The 24,341-nt window shown below is 41.0% G+C and overlaps 1 protein-coding gene across 7 annotated transcripts in view; it reads right to left on the bottom strand.

Moving 5' to 3' along the window:
* Positions 1–24,341, bottom strand: part of Wwox (WW domain containing oxidoreductase) — a 972,155-nt gene that overhangs the window by 814,550 nt on the left and 133,264 nt on the right. Inside the window, exon 1 of one of the 7 annotated variants that reach the window (XM_033757879.1) lies at positions 23,126–23,187. The exons of the other annotated variants lie outside the window; for them this stretch is intronic. Coding sequence (XP_033613770.1) covers positions 23,126–23,185 — 60 coding nt within the window. The 5' untranslated portion in view covers positions 23,186–23,187. Of the gene's footprint in view, positions 1–23,125; positions 23,188–24,341 lie in introns of those variants that run through there. 7 annotated transcript variants of the gene reach the window in all.

Genomic DNA, 24,341 nt, shown 5'->3' with positions numbered 1-24,341 from the left:
AAAAAAAAAAAAAAAAAAAAAGAAAGGAAACAACTGTAAGGCAAAGGATCAAAAAGCTAAGGTTATTGATAGATTCTTAGCGCTGTCTGAGAAAGACATGATGGAGAGTTATCATACGAATATCTGAAGGCCAACAATGAAAAAGAGGGTAGCTATTCACAGACACACCATACAAGCGAGGTTCGCTGGGCACTGTGGGAAAAGGGGCTCGATGGAGATTCTGGGAAGGAGAAAGGCTCGCGGAGAGCTGTGGGAAGAAGTGGGGGTGGGACTGTGGAAAGCAGCAGGACCTCCTGGGAGCTGTGGGAAGACAATTTCTCGGCTCTCATCTGGAGTTAAGAAATGCCCCTTCTGGCCACAGAGCAAGGGAAGCAAGCCCAGAACACTGCAATCACATTATAAATATAGCGAATCACTGAGGCTACCGAGGGGCCCTGGATTGGGAAGGGTGCCCCGGGGTACTCTTGTGCCACTCCGGGACCTCTGCCGACGCCACAAGGCAGGACTCTGAAACCACTATCGCCACATGGGAAAGCACATGTCAGTACACACGTAACAACCCATACAGCCACATCTGGAAGGGGCCGGACTTCCCGCTCAGGATCTTCTGTCGGAAAATGGTCCGAGACATCCTGGGTATTGTTATTCCTTACTGCACTTCCCTAAGTCCTTTCTAACCTGAGTTCTTTTGGACACCTGTTCTATTTTTGGATGAAAGAAGGAAAAATAAGACTTCCTGAATTATAAAGGTATTTAAGCCACAAAGCTATGGATTACTACAAGGCAGCTCCAGGGTAGGACTTTGGTGGGGCACTCTCCACACAAACACAGTTCCAGCTCTTGTAGGACATACCAGTGAAAGTGGACTGCCCATGTGAAGGACATCTGTAGAACGACCTGTTCCCAATCAGGGGAAAGTGATTCCTCTTGGTGGTCCGACCACTTAACTTAAACAGAAAGACCTGAGCCAACTTTCATCAATGAGCCTTTCTTCCAAATGAAAGAAAATAAAATAAAAAAATGCAACTTGGCTACTGGCTATGGGGATGTTGTGCCATGAGGTTAATAATGATGGGTTTCGGGTCACTGGCACTTTCTCACTTAAACTAAGTTGAGCCACCAACCCTCAAGGGCGGATTGTTTGATGTGGGCTGCGTGGGACCCACGCTGCTCCGTGGACTCCCACATGGTGGGTGGGTAGCATTCCTTGTGTTCGTTATATCCTTACCAAAAACAAGAAGGGGGCTTTTCTCCTTTAAAAAAAAAAAAAAAAAGGAAAAGAAAGCCCTCCTCTATTCAAGCTCTGCAGAAGACACAGAGGGGCCAGTGGTTTTTTTAATCAGTTCATGGCAACTGGGCTCTCTCTCCTGGAGGGAATTTAGAACTTTTGGACCATCCCTGTAGTCGTTCAGAAGATTCCACTGTGTCTTCTTCCACACTGCTGCTTGTTCTGCAATGTGCATTTCACTCCCCAGTGTCCCAGGGACTCATCTAGAAGCCACGTAGCTTTTTCCTCCTAGCTGTTGTGAGAGGAGGCCAGAGGGACGAGGCTGCCAGCTCCGCTCCTGCATGCTACTAAAATCTTCTTCAGGGTGAGGGCAGATCACCAGGGCAGCTGGAGGGCCCTGCTCTCGACAACAAATCCTACTCTCACGGACAAGAGAGGAAAAGGACCTCAGATCAGCTGGCAGTCTGAAATGCACTATCAAGTCCCAGCCTCATACAAATCAGCTTGACAGAGGCCCTGACTCCCACAGCCAAGCGCTTAGGATCCACAAGAGCAGAAAAAACTGAAATTCAGATTCCTGAGTGAGAAGGGACAAGTATGTAGGTGCTCAACAGCTTGCCTGTGCATCTAAGTCATCAGTGTGTTTTAACTAGCAAGGAGGGAGGGGAGAAAAGGAAGAATGGGAAGGCAGGACACAAAAGAGAGAGAAGAATGGTGAGGACTGCAAGAAAAGTGGGTGATTAGGAAAACAGATTTTTCACCGTGCTAGACAAATACAACGCCATGAACTACTTCCCTCGTTGCTTCTAACTTTATTTTGACACGTGGACTCACTAAGTGATTGTGGAAATGTAACTGGTTCAGGCTCTACCAAAGAAAACTATCCAATACCCATCAACAGCATAAATGTTCAGGGCCGGGGATTGAGCTCAGTGTTTCCACAGCCTGCTTTGAAAGTGCAAGGTCCTGAGTTCGATCCCCAGTACCAAAACAGACCAAAAACAAAAATCATAAATGTACGTATGTTTTGGTCTTTGCTTATAGGAACTGATATTTTATCACGCTTCTGCTGACTTCTACCATTGACAGGCATTTGATATAAAATGTATACAAGACTGCCCATTATGGTCCTGTTAATAACATCAGCAAAATAGCAGCAACACCAACACCCAGCAACGAGGAATACTTGAATAAATGATGGGACACCTCTGCCAGAGAATACATACAGCTGCGTGTACCTGTGGTATATCTCTTTATAAACTGATACAGAACAATCTCTCTGTGATTGTTGCTCCCATAATACTCCAGGTTATGTGCTAGGGTGAAAGGCAAATCTCTTCAGATCTATCTACAACAGGGTCAATTTCTAAGACTGCTTTCATTTTATTTCAGTCACAGGAGGAAAAAAATAAATGTTATATCTTGATAGTAAAGGATTTAAATTTATTGCAAAGCTGAAAACGGTTACTGAATTGAAATTATAAAGTAATGAATCATTTAAAAAAAAAAAAAAGTCGGCTCGGCTCATTAGTAATGCCACTGCATGAAGAACTACTTAGAGATGTCAGAAGGAAGAAAGAGACAGAGAGGAAATAAAATTGTAAAGACCACCCAGAAAATTATCCCTAAATTTAGATACTTTCTAGAAGATTAATTTACTTCTTAAAAAAAAAAAACTTAAAAGACTTCATGATTACTCTAAGGAGAAAAATAAAACTTTCTCCTACTTTTTGCTAATTCTTTGTTTTAAACAATCCCCTCACACATAAATACTAATGTGTATTACTCAACAGCTTCCTCATAAGCAGCTGCTACAGGTAAACTTCCTGGCTGAGCCTTCAAGCCTCTCTTATCTCCTGGACTCAGTGAGATGGTCCTTTCCTATCCTGACCCACAGCAATGTACAGCTTGACTCAAGAATCAGCCAAGTCCTCAGGTCTCAACCTTGAAGGTCTGCTTGATAAGAAATGAGATTCTCAGTCACAGCTCAATGGATGTGAAGGAACAGGGCAACACTGTAAACTCACTCACTGTGTTGGTTTGCACTTCTGGGCCCAGCCACACATTATTCTTAGTTGTTTTTATTATTAAGTGGAGGGAATCAGGGTCCCCTATACAAAAGCAATGCAGAACACATGTATACCTGCAGCTCTGAAGGTAAGAAGGCCAGGCACAGTGGGATAGAAGCTCACTTCTACGATGCTGGATCAGGAAGGTATCTTACTTCCAATCAAATGCACCACATAACACCTTTGCTAGGGTTTTTGTTTCATTTCGTTGTAGTGGGGGCAACCAAACATGGGCCTCATCCATATCAGGTAAGAACTCTACCACTGAGCTACTGCCATACTTACTTCTTTTATTTTGAGGCATAAACTAAGTTTCTCAGGCTGTGCTCAAACCTATGATCACCCACCCTCCGCGTTCCCAGAAGCTGGGATTTCAGAAATGCACCACAATGTCCAGCTCCTATGCTTCTGACAATGGTAGGAACATGATTCTGCCCCAGAGAAAGGCAACAGGGAGGGAGGAAGGAAAGAAAGAGGTTGAGAAGGAAAGTCAATGATTGTTGACAGCATGAATGAGTCACTAATGAACAAATGGATGGATGGATGGATGGATGGATGGATGGAGAGTGTGTGAAGAACAAGGTGTGGCCCAAAGGAGGTATGCAGGTTTCCATTTAGGGCTCATGCTGGAAGGCTATAAGATACCCAGTAGGCCTTGCTCAGAGGTCTGGGCTGTTTCCTGCCTGGGATGGACTCACCCTGGTCTGCTTCATATGTGTTTTGGAGTCTGCTGTAGGGATGGTGGTTAAAACCTAGAGGAATTTCCGGAGTCTTATGTTTTTTTGGCTTCTATCAGAACCAACAGCTCGCACTTATTCCTGTGTCTTGGCAGGCAGAAGATACATCATCCACAACTTTTCAGATCACATATACTGGAGCAGAGAGAGTGGCAAAGAGAAATCCGAGAATTGTGCAAATGGACTGAGTATGTTGTTTTCTGGATAAGGAGAAAAGCGGGTTGGTGACTGTAAGACCAGGATGGAGGGGCCACTGGAGACGACGCAGGACCTTAGAGGAGAAAGTGTCATTATTTTGGACAGTGGTGTTTGTTTACATTATCAGACTAAGGCATTGGTTCTCAAGAGAGCATGCAACAGCCTCATGTGGAAAGCATTCAGTGGGCAGCAACTCCAGAGTTGCTTCTGTCAGAGCTTCTGGAAGGGCCCCCAAAGATGGGCATTTCTAGAAAGTTCCAAGATAATGTGATGGTGCGGGTTTCGGTATCATGTGCACAAAGGTCTTTGCTAACTTCAGCTCCAGTTTTGATTCACAGAGTAAGACCCCTGCCGTCCACAGCTTCCTGTGGTTCTCATTAGAGGAGAATCTGATTCTCTGAGTATGAAACATTTCATTTCAGTGAAATGCTTTTGCCATCACTGCTTTTAATCCAGCTTTCTCTGAAGTGAGACATATTAAAAGTAAGTTTTCTTTATTGGGATAATTTGTTGTTAATATGAGTCCAGAGTCACTTTTGGAAAATACTTAAAACCCCTAGTTTGAACGCATTTTGCTTCACGTGTATTGTTTGGTGTTTCCTATATAAGTTGGGTATACCTGCCACCAAGGTTTTGTGCTAATAATACTTTTCTACATTAAAACCAACCCTGAAATGAAAATGTAACTCAGTCTTATTATTGTAATCTCCTCTCGCCTTTTTGCATGGATCATTTGTTTGTGAACTGGTTATTTCAGGAAGGGCTCAAAGGTAATTTCATGGTTTATAGCATTTATATTGGTGCCTTTAATGAGCAAAACATATTGTTTTCTAATACATGAAACAAGGAATTCATATATATGTAATATGTATATATATATATATAAAATTTTCATTTCCTAATATTACATGTATATCAAGTTCAAGACATTGAGAACAACCATGTAAAGAAATTATACTTCTGTACACAGGGGAAATATGGAAGTTGTATAATGCCAAAAAATAAAAAAATAAAAATCAACATTTGCAGGCTTATGAGATGACTTTATTTTTAATGAATCCAAATGATAGTGGGAGCTGCTGTTGTGTTTGTGCATTGTACAGCAATTCATATCTAAAAACATAGTAACATATGGCTTTGTTATTATTTAGTTTAAGAATTTATGCACCTAAAGGAGTTTCGAGAGCTCTGGGTCTCATGCAGATGCTGTACACAGCAACTCCATAAGATAAGCTGGGAGCCGGGAGTTTCTTGTCCTCGGATTATTAAGATTTGACTGGTTCGCTTGGATGTCAGCAGTGTTGATAAAACTTAAGAACTGTGTTGCATGTTGGCTAATGACCCTCCTCCCTCTTTCTTATTATGTTGTAGAAGGCAGAAGTGGTAAAATGTTTTGGCCTAGTTAAAATGTATCCTAGATGGGAAAAGAGCATGTGCTTCTTTTTCTAGCCCCACAGCGAGGTGACCTGCAGTCCCTGGGATCATTTGATGTCCTGGGGAGGCACTGACACCCACACTCCCCATCTTGAGGCCTCTCCCTCCTGTCCAGATTGTGTTTGTTTTGCTGCTCTGGCTTGGAGCGCACAGCTGTGTAAACCTGCGAATGGTTTCTGTGCCGCTTTGATCTTTGCATGGGTCAACAGTTGCCCTCAGTCCCTGAACCCTGTTCCACAGCCCCATATTTCCTGGATTTTTCCATTTTCAGCTAACTATGGCATTGCACAGGGAGCCTGCCCACTGCACCCCCCCAACAACTTCAGGTGGAGAATTTGGGGGAAAAATGCCCCCAGTCTGTCATTTGTCGAACCATATTAAGGAATGATTACCATTTGATGCCACACACACACACACACACACACAAATGGCATTTAGTTTCTTCCTGAGAGGAAACCTGACTTTGTCCACTGCTGGAGGCTGATCAGCTTGAACAGATTATAGACCGAATGAATTTTTTAAGAAATGAAATAAATATATATATCCATATCCATCCTAAAGAGTTCAATCCCTTCACCAAACATGTCTGCTGCTACTGTGGGAGACAGCCTGTTGGGCTGATGTAGTGCAGCATTACTTTTCAGTCATAAGCAGACAGTCTACAGAGATCACTGCATGGGGAAATAACAAAATGATGGTGCTTGTCTGACAGGAAGGATAAACCCTTCTTTAACAGCCTTAAACATGGAACAAGGAAACGTAATGGGGTTCAGAGAAGGAGGCATCTTTCCACATGGGGTCACGATGAACGGCTTATGGAACTGCACCATAATGCCGAGACAGGATCTGGCTGAGCTGAGACGAGAGTGTGAGAGGCTTCTGGAAAGACAGGTAGGTGGAAGGCCATGTTCAGCAGAGTGGATAAGATCTGGGGAGTCCGGATTCTGACAGATCAGGGTCTGTATCCTAACTCGGTCCCTGATTCTATGTGCAGTCTGGAGAGTTTGCTTAATCTTTATAAATCTCAGTTTACTCACCTGTAAAAGGGGATTAATAATAATCTTTTCCTCCTAGATCTTGATGATTAAGCATTACAATGCATGTAAACTGTTTAACGCTTTTTCTGGGTCATGGTAACTGGCCAGTGAACGTCAGCTTGCACTACTGCTACACTGCAGCTTTTCTTACCTCCTCTCCTTCCTCATTCTCCTCTCTCCTACTCTTCTTTTTTTTTTTTTTTTTGATGAAGATCACAGAAGCAAAGATGACCTGGATTTTTGTCAGCATTCTTGTTTGCCTAGAGCCTAGGACATATATGGGACAGTATTCTCCTAGAAACATAAAGCCATATTAGACTATCCCTTCACAGAGCTCACTGTCTTATTGTCTAGGAGGGAACACACATACACAAAGACATCGTAACACAATGAGGGACAAAATGCAAATCCACATTAAGGGACACATAGAATGGATGTCCACAGAATGTTTTCCTTTCTTTTTTGACTTTCATATATTTTTTTCTTGTTGCTGGGAAAGAATTAGTCACACACACACACACACACACACACAAACAAATCTTATAGAACAAGTAAAAAGTCAGCAAGATTAGGAATGGAAAGATAAGTGGGTTCCAGGCAGTAGAGACCAAGAACAATGATTTTCTAAATGGATGAAGCTTATCAATTGCAAGCTCATTAAGGTACACTCAGCATCTCTGTATCTCCACCCTCAGCTCTGGGCCTGGCCCAGAGATGCTGATTCAGGTCTCATGAAGATTGCACTGGACAAGTGGTCAGGAACTCACTGAAGTGTGGGACTTGAAGCAGGAGAATAAACAAGACTCCATTTACACAATCCAGACAAGAAAGAAAATGAGCAGCAGTGGAGGGAAGGCCAAGCTGAAGCCTCAAGCCAGGCCTGTGTGGGCAGCAATCTGTAAAATGTGAAGGGACCCTAAAGGTGGGAAACACTTTCAGGAAGGTGCTAGAGTTTGAAAGGGGTTTCTCCCCTCTAAAGGTCATGTTGAAGAATGAGCCCCACGATGTACCATTAAGAGGGCAGAAACTGAATCCAACAAGGATGTTCAGAGTGGGGCCTTTGGGAGTTGATCAGGGTCAGATAAGGGCATCTGGGTGAAGGCCCGTGAGGCTTTATAAGGAAAGAGAAAAACCAGAGGACACACACATGTGCTCCCTATCCCAAGCCATGTGTTGCCCTGCACCAGACCAGGATTCTGCCCCCAAGGAGGGCATTTCTACACATATGTTAACCAGTGGAGTAAGGAGGGAAGAGACAAAGGAAGAAAAGAAAGGGGAAGGAGGGAGGAAGGGAAAATGAACCCAGTGAAATGGTGCCAGGTTATCACTGAAGCTACACAGAGGAGAGAAGACTATTTCTGTAGAGGTCTGTGTTTAGGGACACCTGGACTCAGTTGCAAGAAGTGGCAGGAAAGACAGCAAAGGTAATTAATCCTCGTTACCTGCTTATTTTGCACCACATAGCTCCCTGGGAGATTACAAATGCCCTCCTTTTTCATTCTTGCAGCAATTCTAAGGGGTGGTATACACACACACACACACACACACACACACACACACACACACAGACATTTACACACACAGTTAACTAGTGGCTCAAATAGGTGAGACCACTCACCTGCAAGCAGAAAGGGGACAGGGTGAGGAGGGCATGTCCCCTCAAAGCTGACTCCAAAGTCTGGGAAGGACATAGCTTGAGGCAGGAAGAGGAAAGACAGGCCCAAAAACTTGGACTGAAGTGGATGGCAGGGCAGGACTTAAGAAGAGCATGCCCGCCAAGGGGGTTCTCCATGAGGATCTGAAATTCCCTGCCATCCTGGCCAGGGTACCTTTGGCCTAGATCACTGGCCTGAAGATTCTGACTTGGAATCCTTGCCATTCTAACTCATCTTTGAATGCTTTACAAAATATTTTAGTGATGTGCACATTCAGCTCTACAACTAAGATCTGTCTGTATCCATTCGACTCTGCTCTGAACCCCTCCAAATACTTCAGGTTAAGAGCAGGGCAGTTTCAACCTAATGGAATTTCCTGCCTTACTGAGCAGTGCCAGAATTGCTCCATCATGTTAAAAAAAGAATGGGGACAGATTCTTTTTTTCTTTTTTTAAAAGAAAATATAGAACATAATCTTTCAAGTAAATCCTAATTTGAAGCATTCTCAGTCCAAAAGATAATCATTTGGAACATATAAATGCTACATGTGGGTGTAACAGGGATTGCATAGATAGCCATAAAAAATACTTGGCTCTGTTATTTTCTTAAAATTGCTGTGTTGTTACCATTTTTATTGAGTTAATTAAAAGACCATAAAAATCAATTCTAATATGTTTGCAAACAGATTTTCGAATTTCATGAAGTGTGTGCAGTTGGTTGGCCAAAGGTAAGTAAATGACAGTCATCTCTCTGCAAAGCTTTGTGTGGTCATTTGCTCATTCATCCATCTGGCTGCCCACCACAGTCCAGGCACTGGGAAGTGCAAGGCCACGGCATCATCAATGTGCTGAAAGGATTCGAAGGGCATCATTTAGATCAGGAGGTGGCAAAAGTTTTCTGTGAAGGACTAAATAGTAAACATTTTTAGCTGTGAGGACCATGATATCGCGTGGCAAACACTCAGCTCTGCCACTGCTGTGTGAAAGCAGCATTAACAGATACAAACTCGTGAACATGAACATGGCCAGATCCAGTAAAATTTCACTGACAGCACTAACGTTTGAATTTCATATATATTTCTGTGACACAAAGTGTTATTCTTCTTTGTATTTTTTTTTCAACCACTCAACAATGTAAACACTATTTCATCTCAGGGGCTACAAAGGACCTGATTTCTACTGCAAACAGAAAAGGTACCATCTTACTGATATCCAGAAAAGATGCTAGGATTCTCTGCTGTTCACCAGGCTTCTGAATCAATCTAGAAGGCATCTCCAGCACGTAAGAAGGGAGGATTCCTTCCCTCATCTGGGGGCCATCAAAGGAATCTGCTCATCTCTAAGATGGTTTCTTGCCTGGTTCCAAGCAGTGGTCTTTGGTGACTTTCCCTGCTCCCTGGTGGCCTTGGAAATTTGCACTGAGCTTGATAAAGTGCTAATTTTGCTTTTTGTGCTTTGTTTTTAAGCAACTGTTTGGTTAACTGAGAAAAAGCCAAGCCAATCTACTTTGAAAATCTCAAGAAACATTAGCCTGCAAATTGAAAGCCAAATATCCAAGTTACAACCAGAAGGCAGTTTTCATGGTCAGCTTCTGAAACCATCCAAACAGTGGTCACAGAGGAAATGGGAAGAAGCCCCTATATTAATCCTAGTGCATTGTCCTGCCTCAATTGCTCAAGGTCAATCACCAGCCACCTCAGTTATAATGACAGAAACATAACTTAGTTCATGCGAGTGGCCTTCAGTGGGCAAATGTTCAAGCACATTAAGGTTTTAATATAATTATAATTATAGAACATGTTCAACCAATTAACCACAAATATGCTGTTTATCTGAAAGGCTGCCAACACTCTGAAATGCAGTCAAAATAACATTAGGCTGTGGTCCTTAAGCAAAGAATATACACAGAATCAAAAGAGAGATCAGAAGCAAAAGGCCAAAATAAATATTTTATTTGATATTTTATGAATATTTCTTCAAATGCCAGATTAAAATATGTCATCTCAACTGCCCATATATTTACTTGATGAAATCAGATTAAGCGAGTTCATGACACTGTTGAAAAACACCATAAACCAAAAAGAGAGAGAAGGAGGAGAGAATGTGTGTATTTTGTAAATCTTGGCTCCTATGAAATGAGCCTAAGTATAATGTAAGTTTTTTAAAAAATGAACATTAGAACAAATCACATTTTTAAGTGATTTAGAAATGTCTCAGTGTTCCTTGTATCTTTCCTGGTTATAAAAGAGTTTAAGTAAAATTAAACTTTGCCTTAGCAAGTAAAGGTAAGCCTTCTCATAACTTTCTCCGACTAAAGAATTAAAAAAACCTAGTTGTACAATTTGTATATATACAATTTGTACTGCTGTAAAAGCATATTTTGAAAAGTGCTCCCTAAATAATTAAGCTATTCCTTTTACCATACTTCCTATATTACAGAAGTCATTTTCCCACCAAGAATCAATAAGTCATCCTTCACGTCAGTCATTTTTCTCCATTTAACGGAATGGACTAAAGTCCAACACGGCAAGTTACATTACCTTTGAATTATGTGTGTAATTTAAAATTCAAAGTACTGTGCTAAGGAGCTTTTTAGACTGACCACTCCACACTCTCTTCATAAATATGGGCCCTCGCAGGCCCTTCTGACAGATTTACCGAACAACAGGAATTTGAGCTTGAGTCCTTAAGACTCCAGCCCTACAGGAAAGCCGCTCTCCCTAACAATGCCACAAGAACAGTTCTCTTTTGGAGCAGCACAAAGCAAACTGTCATAGATCATTCACCAGGAAACCAAGCTATGTTTCAAGATGAATGGTAAAGCCATTCTCAAGCATCTTGGCTTTAATTACAAATAAACACATGGGCAGATATTGACCAGTCACTTCAGACTGCACCCTGGGTCTACACTGCCAAGGTGCTTATTTTGGCCAAATCCAAGGCCTTGGACAAAATTTCAAATGCAGAACCATGCAGAAATGTGTATTAAAGAGACTGTCACCAGTTAATTAAGTGCATCAAAGAGGAGGAAAAATATGTAGAGATAGATAAATGAAAATCTTTCAGTGTGCCACAGCAGCAATTCCATGTTTAAAATGTAGTACAGTGGCTTTTTTAAACTTGTCACAGCAGGACAGTGCACTCTTCTTTGGCTAGCACTACCATGGACCCTCAAGGTGGGAGGTTTCTCTGGCCAGCACACAATCGTAGCTGTTGCTTGGTTCCTTCTCACTGCCCTGAAGCCCAGTAACTTTTTATTTTGCTATTTTTCATTAGTAAGTAATTCCCAGAACTGCACACACTGCCTGATGTAGAACAACCTTACTACACTATACTACTTCACTAAACCACTTTAGGGTGTGCATTTGGCGGGGGTGTCATCAAAAAAATCTACTCTCCTTGCTGAGGTTTTATTCTTGCCAACTTGGCACTCTGAAAACAAGTCACTAAAAACACCTTTTAAAAAATCATTAGCTCTCATTTATTTAACTTTAACATCAGCATGGCCCACAGCGCAGAAGAAACAGACTGGCACAGCTCCACTGCCAGCCTAGGTATGCTTTTCCCTGGCAGTGCCCTGGGTGCCCAGCATGACTCCCAGCCAGAGCAACCTCCTACTCCATTCCAGCCTGGCACCCCAACTCTCTCCCCACCAGCTGCCAGCAGGCCTCCTGCTCACTGAGAACTCCTGAGAACAGCAGAACCTTCCTGCTGGGTGTTACTTTTGCATGGCAACACTCAACAATCTCAAATTGGAAGACCCCAAGGATAATTTTTTCTTCCTTCCTATTCCCAAAATGATTCTTTTTCTTCCCCTTAAACTTGTTTAGATTTCCTACCCCACTCGAAAAGTGTAGCAGCCCCCACCTAGCTAATGGACCCTTGCTTGTAAATCAGTCTACATCAGCAAAAAGCACACTCAATAGGCCTAATAAATTACCACCTAATGGGGTCAGTTTGAATGAAAGGAGCTTCCATGTACAGGAACTGACATTCTGGGACTTTGTCTTTCTAAAGGGATTATATCTAGATGAGTAAAATTTGTAAATATACAGGAGATATTACAAATGTCGGGCTCCTCTAGGATATAAAAAGGATCAGCACAGTTCCCCTGGCAAAATCATCCTGTGGCAATATGCATTGCTAATAAAGGGGAAACAGGAAATTCATTCTCCTCCTTTGCAGAGAAAACACAACACTGTTGACAGGCGTACTCTTTCCAAATGAACTCCATTAAAACAACAACCACAACCACCACAACAAAATTAAGGCGAACCCAGATCAAATAGCTACATCCTATATTACTTTTAATGCTATATGGAGATGGCTCTCATCAGAGCCTAGTGGCAGGCGTCCTATCAGTCAGTAATGAATTTCATACATGTACATGCTGTTGGAAAAAAGCAAACTCATAAATAATTCAACACGCTGTCTCCTGCCAACTGATCATATATTGTTCATGTTTCACCTGCCATATTAAATAAAAATTAAAAAGTATTTCCTCTTTTCATTTAAAAACCCCAAGCCATAATTGGAGGTGACCACACAAAGTGTTTTGAATACTGTAGGCAGTCAAAAAAAAAATATTCCTTAAATTGCAAAGCTGAAAAATACTCACTAGGAATGACTAAAGTAAAGAATTACGTGAGTTAAGTCTTAAGGAAATATTTGTCTCCAATGATGTCTCAAAACTGCTTCATTATAAAAATCTGAATTAACAAAAGACACGAAAGAATTTCAACTCAAACTTGGAAAAAAATAGGACACAATGGTCTCTTTGGGTGGGCATAATAAAATCGGCCACTACTAAAACCTTTTTTTAATGTTTTTTTTTTAGTATTATTACTCAACTAAATTATTACTTAACTAAATCTTTAAATTATTTTTTAAAATAGCTAAAAGTCTAGTCTAATGAAATTCTCAAAAACAACCTAACACTTCTGCTTAAACGTCTGCTTTGATGTCACAAATTAAAATCGGAGGAGATGGCTCTTCTGTGGGGTCTCTGCGCTTTCCCCTGAATTCTGACTGATCCACTCCTTTGGTAGTCACCCTTGTGCTGTAGACACAAAACAGAAAATAACTGAGGAAAAATCACATAACAGCTAAAAATGACAGCCTATATTAATTTCATTTGATGGTGGTAACACAATTCCTTCTGAACAAAGAATCGCTTTGGACCACTGATGGGCCAAAGTTGTAATAAGTTTTCTGGTTCTGGAAAAGAGAATTTTCTGTTGGCCAAAACCCGAAGGATTAAGAACATGATTGAGGCATACCTGGCTAAATATCTTGTTCCAAACACTTACACTAGTACCTCATTTCATTAGACGTTAAGATTAAAGGGGAATAATATATGGCTTAGACAGGTAGAAATATAGAGCTTCAAACAAAAAAAAAAATCAAAACAGAAAAGCTATGGCCTCTGCACATTGGGCATTATTCAGTGGAGTGGAGAGACTTCTTTTTTCTTTCACCTTCCTTACAGAGTCCCTGGTGTCAGTTCCAACACGTTTCCAAATTCCACACTAGTTCTGGGAAGGCTGGGATCAGGTATACAACATTGTTTCCTGTTACATCACTAACAGAGATAGCACATTCCCTTCTTGCTGTGGAAAAGTCAGAGCATGATCCCTGCAGGGCAGTGCCACAACACAGAAGATGGGTGCCCCAAACAACAAGGAGCTATGAGAGAAAGCTGACTTTCTGGGGTTTGTGGGGGGGAGACTAATAAAATTCATCTTAAAATCGGTAGATTTTTTTAACCTAAAAAATAAATTACAAATATGAAATTAATACACCTTACGATAACTGAGTACAAACAGTTTAAATTTTACTATGACACTCATCTAATTATATTTATGATGCTTAATTGGTGTGGGATACATAATTAAGAAGATGCTGCTACCCAATTCATTTTTCAAATTTTTATTCTTTAATAATTAAGAAGGTGCTGCTACTCAATTTATTTTTCAAATTTTTATTCTTTTTGTTGTCGTTTCGGTTTAGCTCTAAAAGCCTGCCCAAATATATTGCTTATAACCCATACCAAAAGCACGTCAATTAAAACTAGTTATGTTTCTTTATTTAGGGAAAAAGACTCAAGTTTTAGAATCGAACAATCACATTTTACTTAATTACAAAGACATAATGTACTATTTTTCTGTATCCACAAGAGACGCGAGGACTGTAATTTTTACTGCATGTTAAGTTTTCACTGAATCACAATATTATTAAGCTTTAAATCAGAGGACTGGTTCCTTCGGCTAAGTCTAACAACACTGGGAAGTAAAAAGGGGAAAAAACACCTCATCTGGGGCTGTAATATTTGCTGAAAAAATCTACTTCAAAACATTAATCAAATTTTTCGCCTACTGGGCAGCCATATGGTACAGCAGCATGTGAATCTCACAAACTTGCTGATCTCCTGTAACTGGGTGCAATTAATTACGCTGGCTGCATCCATCTCTTGGATTTTCGCCTTGTGAAAAAAAGGTATTTATTGCAACAGCTTTTACAAAACAAGGGAATGAAAATCACAATTGATTAATGAGCTGAATGGAAATATTTCCGTTAGCAGATTTTTAAAATGAATAAGGATTAATACCATGGATGGAAATGAACACACGTCGAGCTCGTCTTGTGTAACTGGACCCCCCAAAAGGTGGAGGAAAAGTGGTGGAGATGGGGCTGGGAGCTCTAACATGCATAATTCACTAGCAGGCTTTAGATCGCAAGTAATAAAGCTTTAAACTGGTGAAGTAATAAAGAGGTTGGCTTTACAAGATACTATCCTGGGAGACAAAAAGCCTGTTCTTTGATTTGAAAACACAGATATTAAATACTCAGTGGGTGAGGAACATTACAGGCCTGACAAGGGAACAGAAGAGCTCTTAGAAGTAAGCAATCTACTTTGTCCTTGGCTATTTAGGCCCAAAGACTGATGCACATATGGTCCGATTATGGTTTTAGAACTCTGTAAAACTGAGCAAGCATCCAAAAGTAAGTCAGAATAGAATTGCTGTCCTTACCTGCTAGCTAGAGGGACAAACATGGCATAACTGCAACACCTTTTCCCACCTATGTTTAGCCATCGTCATGCATTTGACTTTTCTCAACAGTCCAACCCATGGGCCTTCATAGAGCTTGACTCTTGATATTCACAAGGCTTCGGAGGGTCCTGATCTCTCACTCATTGGGGAAACAATGGACCCAAGGTAAACAGAGGAGCATTTGCAGTTTGTCCATACCCAGAATTGTCCTCTGGGTTTCAGATCACTCAAGCTAGCCAAGTGTTTATGACACCATCTTTACTGCACCCTTATTTCAGGCAGATGAACCTATTCTTCTCCAAAGACAGAGCACAGGAGACTGGTTCTGACATCTTGACAGTTGTTAAATACATTTTGCCAGTTTGCTGAAAGCAAACTAAACACTAAAAATCAGTGGAAGAAATATCTAAAACTGAAAGATCAAATACTGCATCACTCTTGCAACTGGTGAAGGAAAAAAGCCATTAGAACCAGGCTTTGTAAGTCGACAAGTATATCAGCCTTTCTCTTTACTGTGTCTACTATAGTTAAATGTTTCCCAGGAAATTCCATAAAGGGTTTTGTTCATGAGGATTTACCAACATTTTGTTTTATTCATTAATTTTATTGGTACATTTTAGGTATACAAATATGATGACTTCATTGGGAATTTGTATCATGATATATCTTGGTTCTTAGTTTCTTGTATCATGATATATCATGATATATATTGTATCATGATATATTTTGGTTCTTATTTTTTTCCCCTACCAATATTTTCTTAATGCTTACAATGGTATATGTGGCCAGTGTGATTATTTCTCTGCTAATCTTATTTGTTTGTTTAATTTGGAGAACATAAAAAAAAAATCTTCTAAAATCAGTCCTAAAGGTTAAAGGTGCCTAGGTAAAGAGTAATCATTCTATAAAACAACAGTTCATTAAATGATATTTTGAATGATAGTATTTCATCTCAAGCAACTCTTCCTATTTGGAGTCTATGTTTCTGTTAACATATAAGTTCAGGAGTTTTTGTTTTTGTTGTTGTTGTTGTTGTTGTTGTTGTTGCAAAGGACAAAAAGTAGCTTTCTGTGCTTCAAAGTAGCAGGCATATTCAGGTGGGCAAGAGATACAGAAGGTCAGCTGATGGTGCAGAAAGCATGATTTTGAAAAAGTTTTACTAAAATCATTCCATTTGAGAATAAAAGCCACTTTTTAATCAAAGAAGTCACTGTTCTGAAGAAACCTCCAAGCAGTGAAAAGGAGGAGAAGGTTATGCATGGCTTCTAGAAGAAAAGGAAATAAACTCTAATGGGAAGTGGGTCATCCAACTCCTGAAACCACTGATCCTACAAAATATACCACACCCACCACCATCTCTCAGATGATCTCCAAACCCCTCCTACATGAAAGGGTTGTTGGCTTAAAAGTTTAAAGAGCTAACAAAATGTTTTAACGAGATACAAATCTCAGAGATCATTAATCAATATGTTCAATGTTATTTGTGATAATTCATCATGACATGATATTAATGGGTTACTGTACCCTTCAGAGGTGAGATTAATGCAAATGAGCCGCCACAATTAACTTTACTGCTCCCAACTCACAGGAATGGACAGATGATTATAAATGACAACTATATGTCAATTACAATATCCAATAAAGTGAAGCTTAGAGAACAATCCATCTCCTTTTATTGCTCTTCCTTGACGTAGCTGAATTTAGCTCAACCCTCTGTTGTCACTATGTAACTATTGTTTGGGGGAAGGGAAGGGTTTTTCTTTTTTAATTTTTCAGTATCTTAAAAATGGCTTCAAAAATGTCTATGTAAATACATTTTCCAAAGGAGAAGAGCCACAGGAAACTAAGAATAACTGCCACATTCATTCTGCATGTGATAAAGAAAACTGTATCTGTTTTCAAAGTCTAGCAGCAAGGCCAGCAAGGAAACAGCCTACCCAGCTGTGTGTAATATATTTACTCAATTAAAAAAGAAGACATTAGCACAGCCTTCTGAAAAGCCTTGAGTTTCACTAAACAAAAGTTATCTGAGGATCACTCTGCTGAAGTAAGTGGGGCAGAGGATAAAGCAAAAGTGTGAGGCCAAGGGCAGGAGGAAAGGTTTGATGTCACTCTGGACACCTGCACTTGGGGAACAGCAGTGAATACCCACTGGGAGCATGTGTCTGTACCTGTGTGGTTCCTCCTTGCACAGATGAAGTGTTTTCTAGGACGTTCTGGCTGGTGGAAATGAGTGCATTGCAGTGCTTCCTCCTTACCCCAGGCCCTTTCCCTGGGCAGATCCACCCCAATACCTGTGAGTGTGGATGGGTAACTCACAGCAACCCTTTCCTACTGCCCTGGGAGACCATGACCATGACTTCCACTTCCCTAGCAAGTATCCATTCACTGCCAGCCACCAGCCAATCTCTTGCCTCAGGTAGGACCACCTCTGCAGCCCAGTGTACACTCCAGAGCTCCCCCATGGGATTGGGCTGAAGATGGTCTTTGGCTAAGGCTATATTCTTGCTCGAAATATCCCAACCCTCTACTCACTGTAGTGCTGAAAGCTGCAAGCCTCTGCCTCCACCACCAAATTACTTGAATGAGAAATCTCATTGAGCAGCACTTCTAGGGAGCAGAACACATCCTAGGGCAGGTATCAAAGACAAGGAAACAGGAACATTGGCCTTGAAGTACAGTTTACAAAGAGACTTGTGCTTTGCAGGCCCTTGGGAAGAGCCCATCCAACACCCTTCTGATGATTTCTTATGTTTTCAGAAAAATGAAAATAACATTCCAATTTTAAGTCTTAAGAGAACCACAGTGGATTCAAAAAGCTATAGACTTTTCTGTTTGAGATGTTCTCCTCTGTGCTTCCTACTGCTAAAATGGACCTCATTTTTCATCTAGGGACTTGAGCCACCTTGACTCCATGTGAAGGCACAACAATTTAACTCCAGGCTACACAAAGAACTCCATCCTCAGGGCCATGACTGACTCGGGGGAGGTGTGTGCCACAAACAAGCCTAAATTTGGTTCTCTCTATGGCTTTTGTGATGGGGACAATGGCGAAAACATCTTCTTGTTGCCAGAGCTGGTGAGATGGAAAAGTACGGCTGTGTTTTAGCAAGCTTGATCCCCAATCTTACAACATTCTCCTTGAAGAATATAACACACAAAACATAATCATCACCAACATATTAGATAAAAACAAGACCTTGATGACCTAATGAAGAAGATGGCAAGCTGCAACCTCTAGGCCAAATGTGGATTCTCACCACATGTTCCGGTAGAGCTAAAAATCCTTTATATTTTTAAATGTTTGGGAAGGGAAAAAAAGAGTAATGTTTTGTGACACACGAGAAGTAATATTAAGTTCAAATTCCACATCTATGCACAAAGTCTTATTGGCACAGAGCCAGGCCCTATGGTTTGCCTAGTGCTGCTGGCCACTTTGAACCAACAACAACCCTTTATGCCTAAGCTAGTTTGAGTCTTTCACGCACAAGAGTAAAGCCCTGTGAAGGAAATGGAGAATTGGGTCTGTTCCTGTCAATTCCCTTCTACCACACTCACCTTCCAGTCTATTGGGATCCTACAGGTTGTAAATCAGTGTCCAGGTCATCTAACCAGTTGCTTCTCTTACCTGATGCTATGATTTTATCATTTTTTTCTTTGAATGTCAAAATTTATGGGCACATCAATCTTAAAATATAAAAAGCATATGTCATGTCTATCAATCCAATTATTGTTCCAAACAGTGCTATGTAATGTCCATCATAGTAACTGATATGCAATTCTATGCCAAGTAGTGAAAGATAAAGTGATCAAGAATAAGGAAACTCTTAAACAAAATCATAACAACCTGTGGCTAGAGCCAGGCATAGTGGTACACTCTATGATCCCAGCACTCCAGAGGCAGGAGGATCACTGTGAGTTCAAGACCAGTATGGATTACATAGTGAGTTCAAGGCCAGCCTGAACGATGTGGCAAGACCTATCTTGAACCGCCCCCCAGAAGAATAAGTAATAACCTGTATCTAAAAAGTATACTTAATTTGAGGGTAAATCCCACCATTACCAAACTATTCTTCCACCTGGGCAGAATGTGCCATGATGATGAGTTCTAATGGAAAGGAACACTACAGACCTGAGTATAAACTCCTGTAGTACCCAGTAAGAATAGAATATACCTTTGATGAATTTTGTAGGGGCTCAGACAGAAAGGAAACTAATTCATTTACTTCATTTTTGTTTCTTGTTCTAGATTTCTATTTCTCTCCCCTCTTCCTTTTGCACTCCTTTGTGTCCTAGGACCAGGCAGCCGTGACAAACACAGACGGACACCAGCTCTCCTCCAACAAGACACCCCTCCGCGCAGACTGGTCAGAAAGGGTAGCAAGAAGGAGCCAGGATCTTCCTTCTGTGAAGACTCAAGGTTACCTGGTTTTTATTTTAACAACTGTAAACCAACCAACTACATTAGATTCAAATGGCTCTTTTACATTTTCCATACCTTCTCCCAGAGTGGAGCAGAAACTGGCAAGAGCTTTCTGGAAAAATCACTGCCAGCAGCAGCAGTAGCAGCAGGAGCAGCAGCACTTTCTGGAGGAAGTAAAGCCTCCCATTTAACACTTTCATTCTTTCTCTTTCTAGAAACACTCAATTACAAATGAGTCTCACAAACTGAAGAAATTGAAATTGATTTCTTAGGATAATAATTAACCTCAGAAAATAACTACAAAAAGTTGCTTAATTATTTTTTGTAATATACTTTGGGAATATTTCTTTTTTTCATGGCAGATAAGAGACAAAGGCAGACACATTTCGTGGTCATATAAAATGGTATTGGATTCATATTTTATTGAAATTCCATTTGCACAATGCTCAATACAAGATGATAGTGACTCCTCCAACTTAAATAGTTCTTTTTAAAACAACACAATCAGGCTGGGGATTTAGCTCAGTGGTGCCACTGCCTGCTATGCAAGTGCAAGGTCCTGAGTTCGATCCCTAGTACCACAAAAAGGCCAGGGGTTTAGCTCAGTGGTTCTGCCACCTGCCTCACGAGCGCAAGGTCCAGAGTTCAGTCCCTGGCACCCTAAAAAATAAAACAAATAAAACAACACAATCTTCCTGTTCTTTCTTCACACATAACTGTCTTACCAATTTTAATATATTATCACTAAGTCAGTCTCCTATGATCTTTTCATTTTTAAAATAAAAGGTGTTTTTTGTCTGAATAGCAGCTGGCAGTGAACTCTGGCTACATCCTTATTCTTTCATGAGAATGGAAGGAATTAGTACTAAGAGACTTGTGACTACCCGAATTCTGGAAAAGAAAGGAGTGGTAGCACCATTATAAACTACTATGAAGATGAACTAGTATTGTGCAAATAAATACACAGATATAGGTCTAGATATAGATACATGGATATGTACCACATATACACATACTTTAAGAAAACTGTTTCCTCTGAAAAGTCCTACAGTGTAATTGCCAATTGACCAAGGTTAAATCATTTTATGGATGTTTCTCCAAATACTGAATCTACCAAAGTAGAATTCAAAACATGAATGGCTCACGAAGGGACCCCCTGCCAAAGAAGATGCAATCAATAATATTATTCAAGCTGTTTTATTTTTTCCTTCAAGGGACTGAAAATTTTTCTCCTATATGAAATTTTTCTGTGGAATATGTTCTGTACAAAATTTTGCTTCTGCTCAAACTTGTCTACACAATTACGCCTGAGACATTTATTTGACACAAAATTCTATCCAAATTTTTATTCTATTCTAGTATAGAATGGCATGTTGATTTAAGAGACATACAACAATAACAACAATAACAACAAACAGTTGTATTAAATCTAGGTATAACAACAACATGAAACTGTTTCTTAAAGCATTCCAAATATAAGTTTTTGCTAATTAATTAACAAATTCAAGCTGGTTAAATGAAACCTTCTTCCAATACCTCCTATTTAATTGCAGCTTGGCACCAACAAATATATATCAAAATTATAGTATTTCCCCTGACAGGAAGCTCCTTCCTCGCACACACTATTATGACTCTCTGCAGAGGAAGCCAGAATTGCTGACAACCTTGAACACTGCTGCAACAATATTACTATACTTGGCAGAGAAGTACCCTTGCGGCAAGAGAAAAGCTGTAATTTTGACTGTCACTTCACATTACACTGGATATTATTTCACTGTATACACATGCACACACTCACAAACTCTTAATAGACTACAGTTTTCACGCTGCCTGCCTTTCCAATATAAACGGCAACATAATATGAGCAAACCGCCAATGGGATCCTGCCGAGAAACAAATGTTTTGCATTATGGAAGCATCGTTGGAGGATGCCTTTTAAGGGATATTTCATTCCTTTGTCCCCACTCACACCATTAAGACCCCAGCATCAACTTCATGAGCTAATCACTTTGGAGATCAAAAAAATGCACTTATTAAAAAATCCCTAAGGAAGGCAGAGTTATCATGAACAAACTTTATGCTTGAAATTTCCATGATAGGAAAGCTTAGGGAGGGTCATAGCATTGTTAATATTTTGGATGTGCTTCAAATCTGACGCCTAATCTGTAGGATTTCCAGATCTTAAAAGGTATTCTTCCTCCACACTGACTTTGCTTTTCTGCTCACTCGGGGGAGTTTGTTAACATGCGCTGACCACTGGCCATGAGACAGCCAAGCCAAATCTGGCAACGGTGCAACAGCCAACAAATCCCTCAAAACCTTGTCCCTATCCATGCCAGGGCTCAGCACTGTCTCTGCAGAGAACTGCATGCAACATATGTTTCCTTCTTACTCAGCTCACATGGAAGCAGATTGGGCCAGGTACCCTGCTGTGCCCTTTCCCCGCAGCTTTGCCTTACAAGATGGTGTGTTAATATGCCCTGTATTGTCCCAGGCAAGGAGTTCTGTGATGTCAGTGGGAGTTCCTAAGTGGGAGTTCTCAGGAATTCAGAAAGTGGGTCAGACGGATGAATTCACAGGTGAGGAAGACTGCAACTTACCCCAAGGACAGAGTACAGAACTGGCAAGGGGCAAAAGAGAAAGTGATGTTAACGTCACCTGTTAACAAGGAATCCACTGGTACACAAACCCAGCAGGAAATCCACAGAAGGCAAGAGAAATGAGGCTGAATAGTGCAAAACCCGAGCTTCTTTCTCCACTCACTCCTTGGTGTCCTTTTTTTTTTCTTCTTCTCCTCCTCTTCAAATTACTACTTCCAAAGATTTAAACAAGATTTGAACTCATTTTACTGCATCAAGAAAAAGCAAAGGCAAACTCTGGTCTTCACCCTCAGTTGAGAGAAGGTACCCAAAACTTCGCCGGGTCTGCTGACCACACCGAATTTAACAAGGTTCGCAAATGAACTAGAGTAAGTTTCCCACAGTGACACATTAATAATAAGTTCTTTATCCCATCTATCCCAAGCCATGAATATGTAATGTTAGAAAATGAGTCCTTTTCACACAACGGAACCTCAGACGTGAATAAATAAAAACTATCCATCACCAGCCTGTGAAAAATTAATGAGGGTTCAGAGACGGGAGGAAAAATGGGGACTGAGGAGAGATGGCCCGGTTCATAAAAGCCTCCCTAAGTTTCAGATAGTACATATCCTCGCTCCCGCCCTCCGCCCCATTTCCAGGTAAGAGTGTAAAGCAACGGATTTTATTTTTAATATGCTAAAAGCTACTCACAATCTTAAAGTGGCAATTGCAGCAGGACACTGAGAGATCACAGCCACATGGTCTCGGCATACAGAGATGCCAAACGTAGCCCCGAATTGGGCTCGAGAGCTGCAGTTGATTCATTTATTTATTTATGGATCACAACCAGCTTGTTTCCAGAAAGGTTCCAGGCTGCTCACGGTGGTCAGCAGAAAAAGAAGAAGGACAGTAAGGTTACAATAGGGCCAAAATCTGGCAGAGTTTATAGGGGGCCAGGAAAGAGCTGCTTTGTCTTCTCTCCTCTCCGGCACAAGGACACACAGAACATGGGCGGCACGAAAAATGCTGCTGGCTCAGTGCCTGTTCTCTGCCCAGAGCTACTCCAGAGCTACCTCGAAAGAAGCACTAACTAAATGTTACTCCATCTGCCAAAGGGGAAAACTGAGGCTGGGAGGGACAACTGAGCCACCTCAAGTCTGGGAGCCAAAGGAGAAGGTCAGCAAGCTATCGACCACAGCCCACCTCCACACGACTGCTCACAACCATTCCTGGCTCAGGGAAAACTGAACATTAAGTGGAAAGTGGGACAGGCATGAAACACCAGAGAGTGACAGGCGTGAGCAGGCCTGGGACTTCTGCTGTGCCACGGAGCCAAGGGCTGCGAAGTGTGTTGCCAGGGCATCTGGTTTTCTGAGAGAGACCAAAAATCCAGTTTCTCAAATGAACTCTTCCACTTAAAACAAAGAACAGGGTCAAACAAAGTGCTTCGGTAGGCAGAATTCCACCGTCACAATCCTAAAATCATTTCTTCCGTTATACTAAAATATCCACAAGTACAAGAGACACATATCAGCGAAGGCCATGTGCTCCACACCTTAGAAGGACCCCACTATAAGACCAAACTGAAAGTGTGAGCAGAATGGGCTCACACCATGACTTTGGACCTGGACAGAGAAGCAAATAAGATAAAAAAAACAGGCCAGAAAGGAATAGAAGGATCTCACACCGCTATAGAGAATTTTATTTTTAATCCCTGTAGGCAGTAGGGACTGAGTGGACATTCATAAAGTGCTGTCTGGGACTCAATCAGCTATTGACAGAATAGGCATTTTTTCAGAAAAAATTTCTCTGTCTTCCCAAAGAGAAAGCCAAGGGAAGAGACAAATCTAGAGCAGCCTTTCTGCTAAAAGCAGCAGTGAGCACATCCTGGGAGGACAGGAAGCCTGACGCCAGCACAGAAGACAAA

This window comes from Fukomys damarensis, unplaced genomic scaffold (assembly GCF_012274545.1).
Source record: "Fukomys damarensis isolate Sample0158 unplaced genomic scaffold, DMR_v1.0_HiC HiC_scaffold_32, whole genome shotgun sequence".
Taxonomy (NCBI): Eukaryota; Metazoa; Chordata; class Mammalia; order Rodentia; family Bathyergidae; genus Fukomys; species Fukomys damarensis.
Note: the sequence above shows the minus strand (reverse complement) of the source record. Positions and strands in the feature narration are given on the sequence as shown.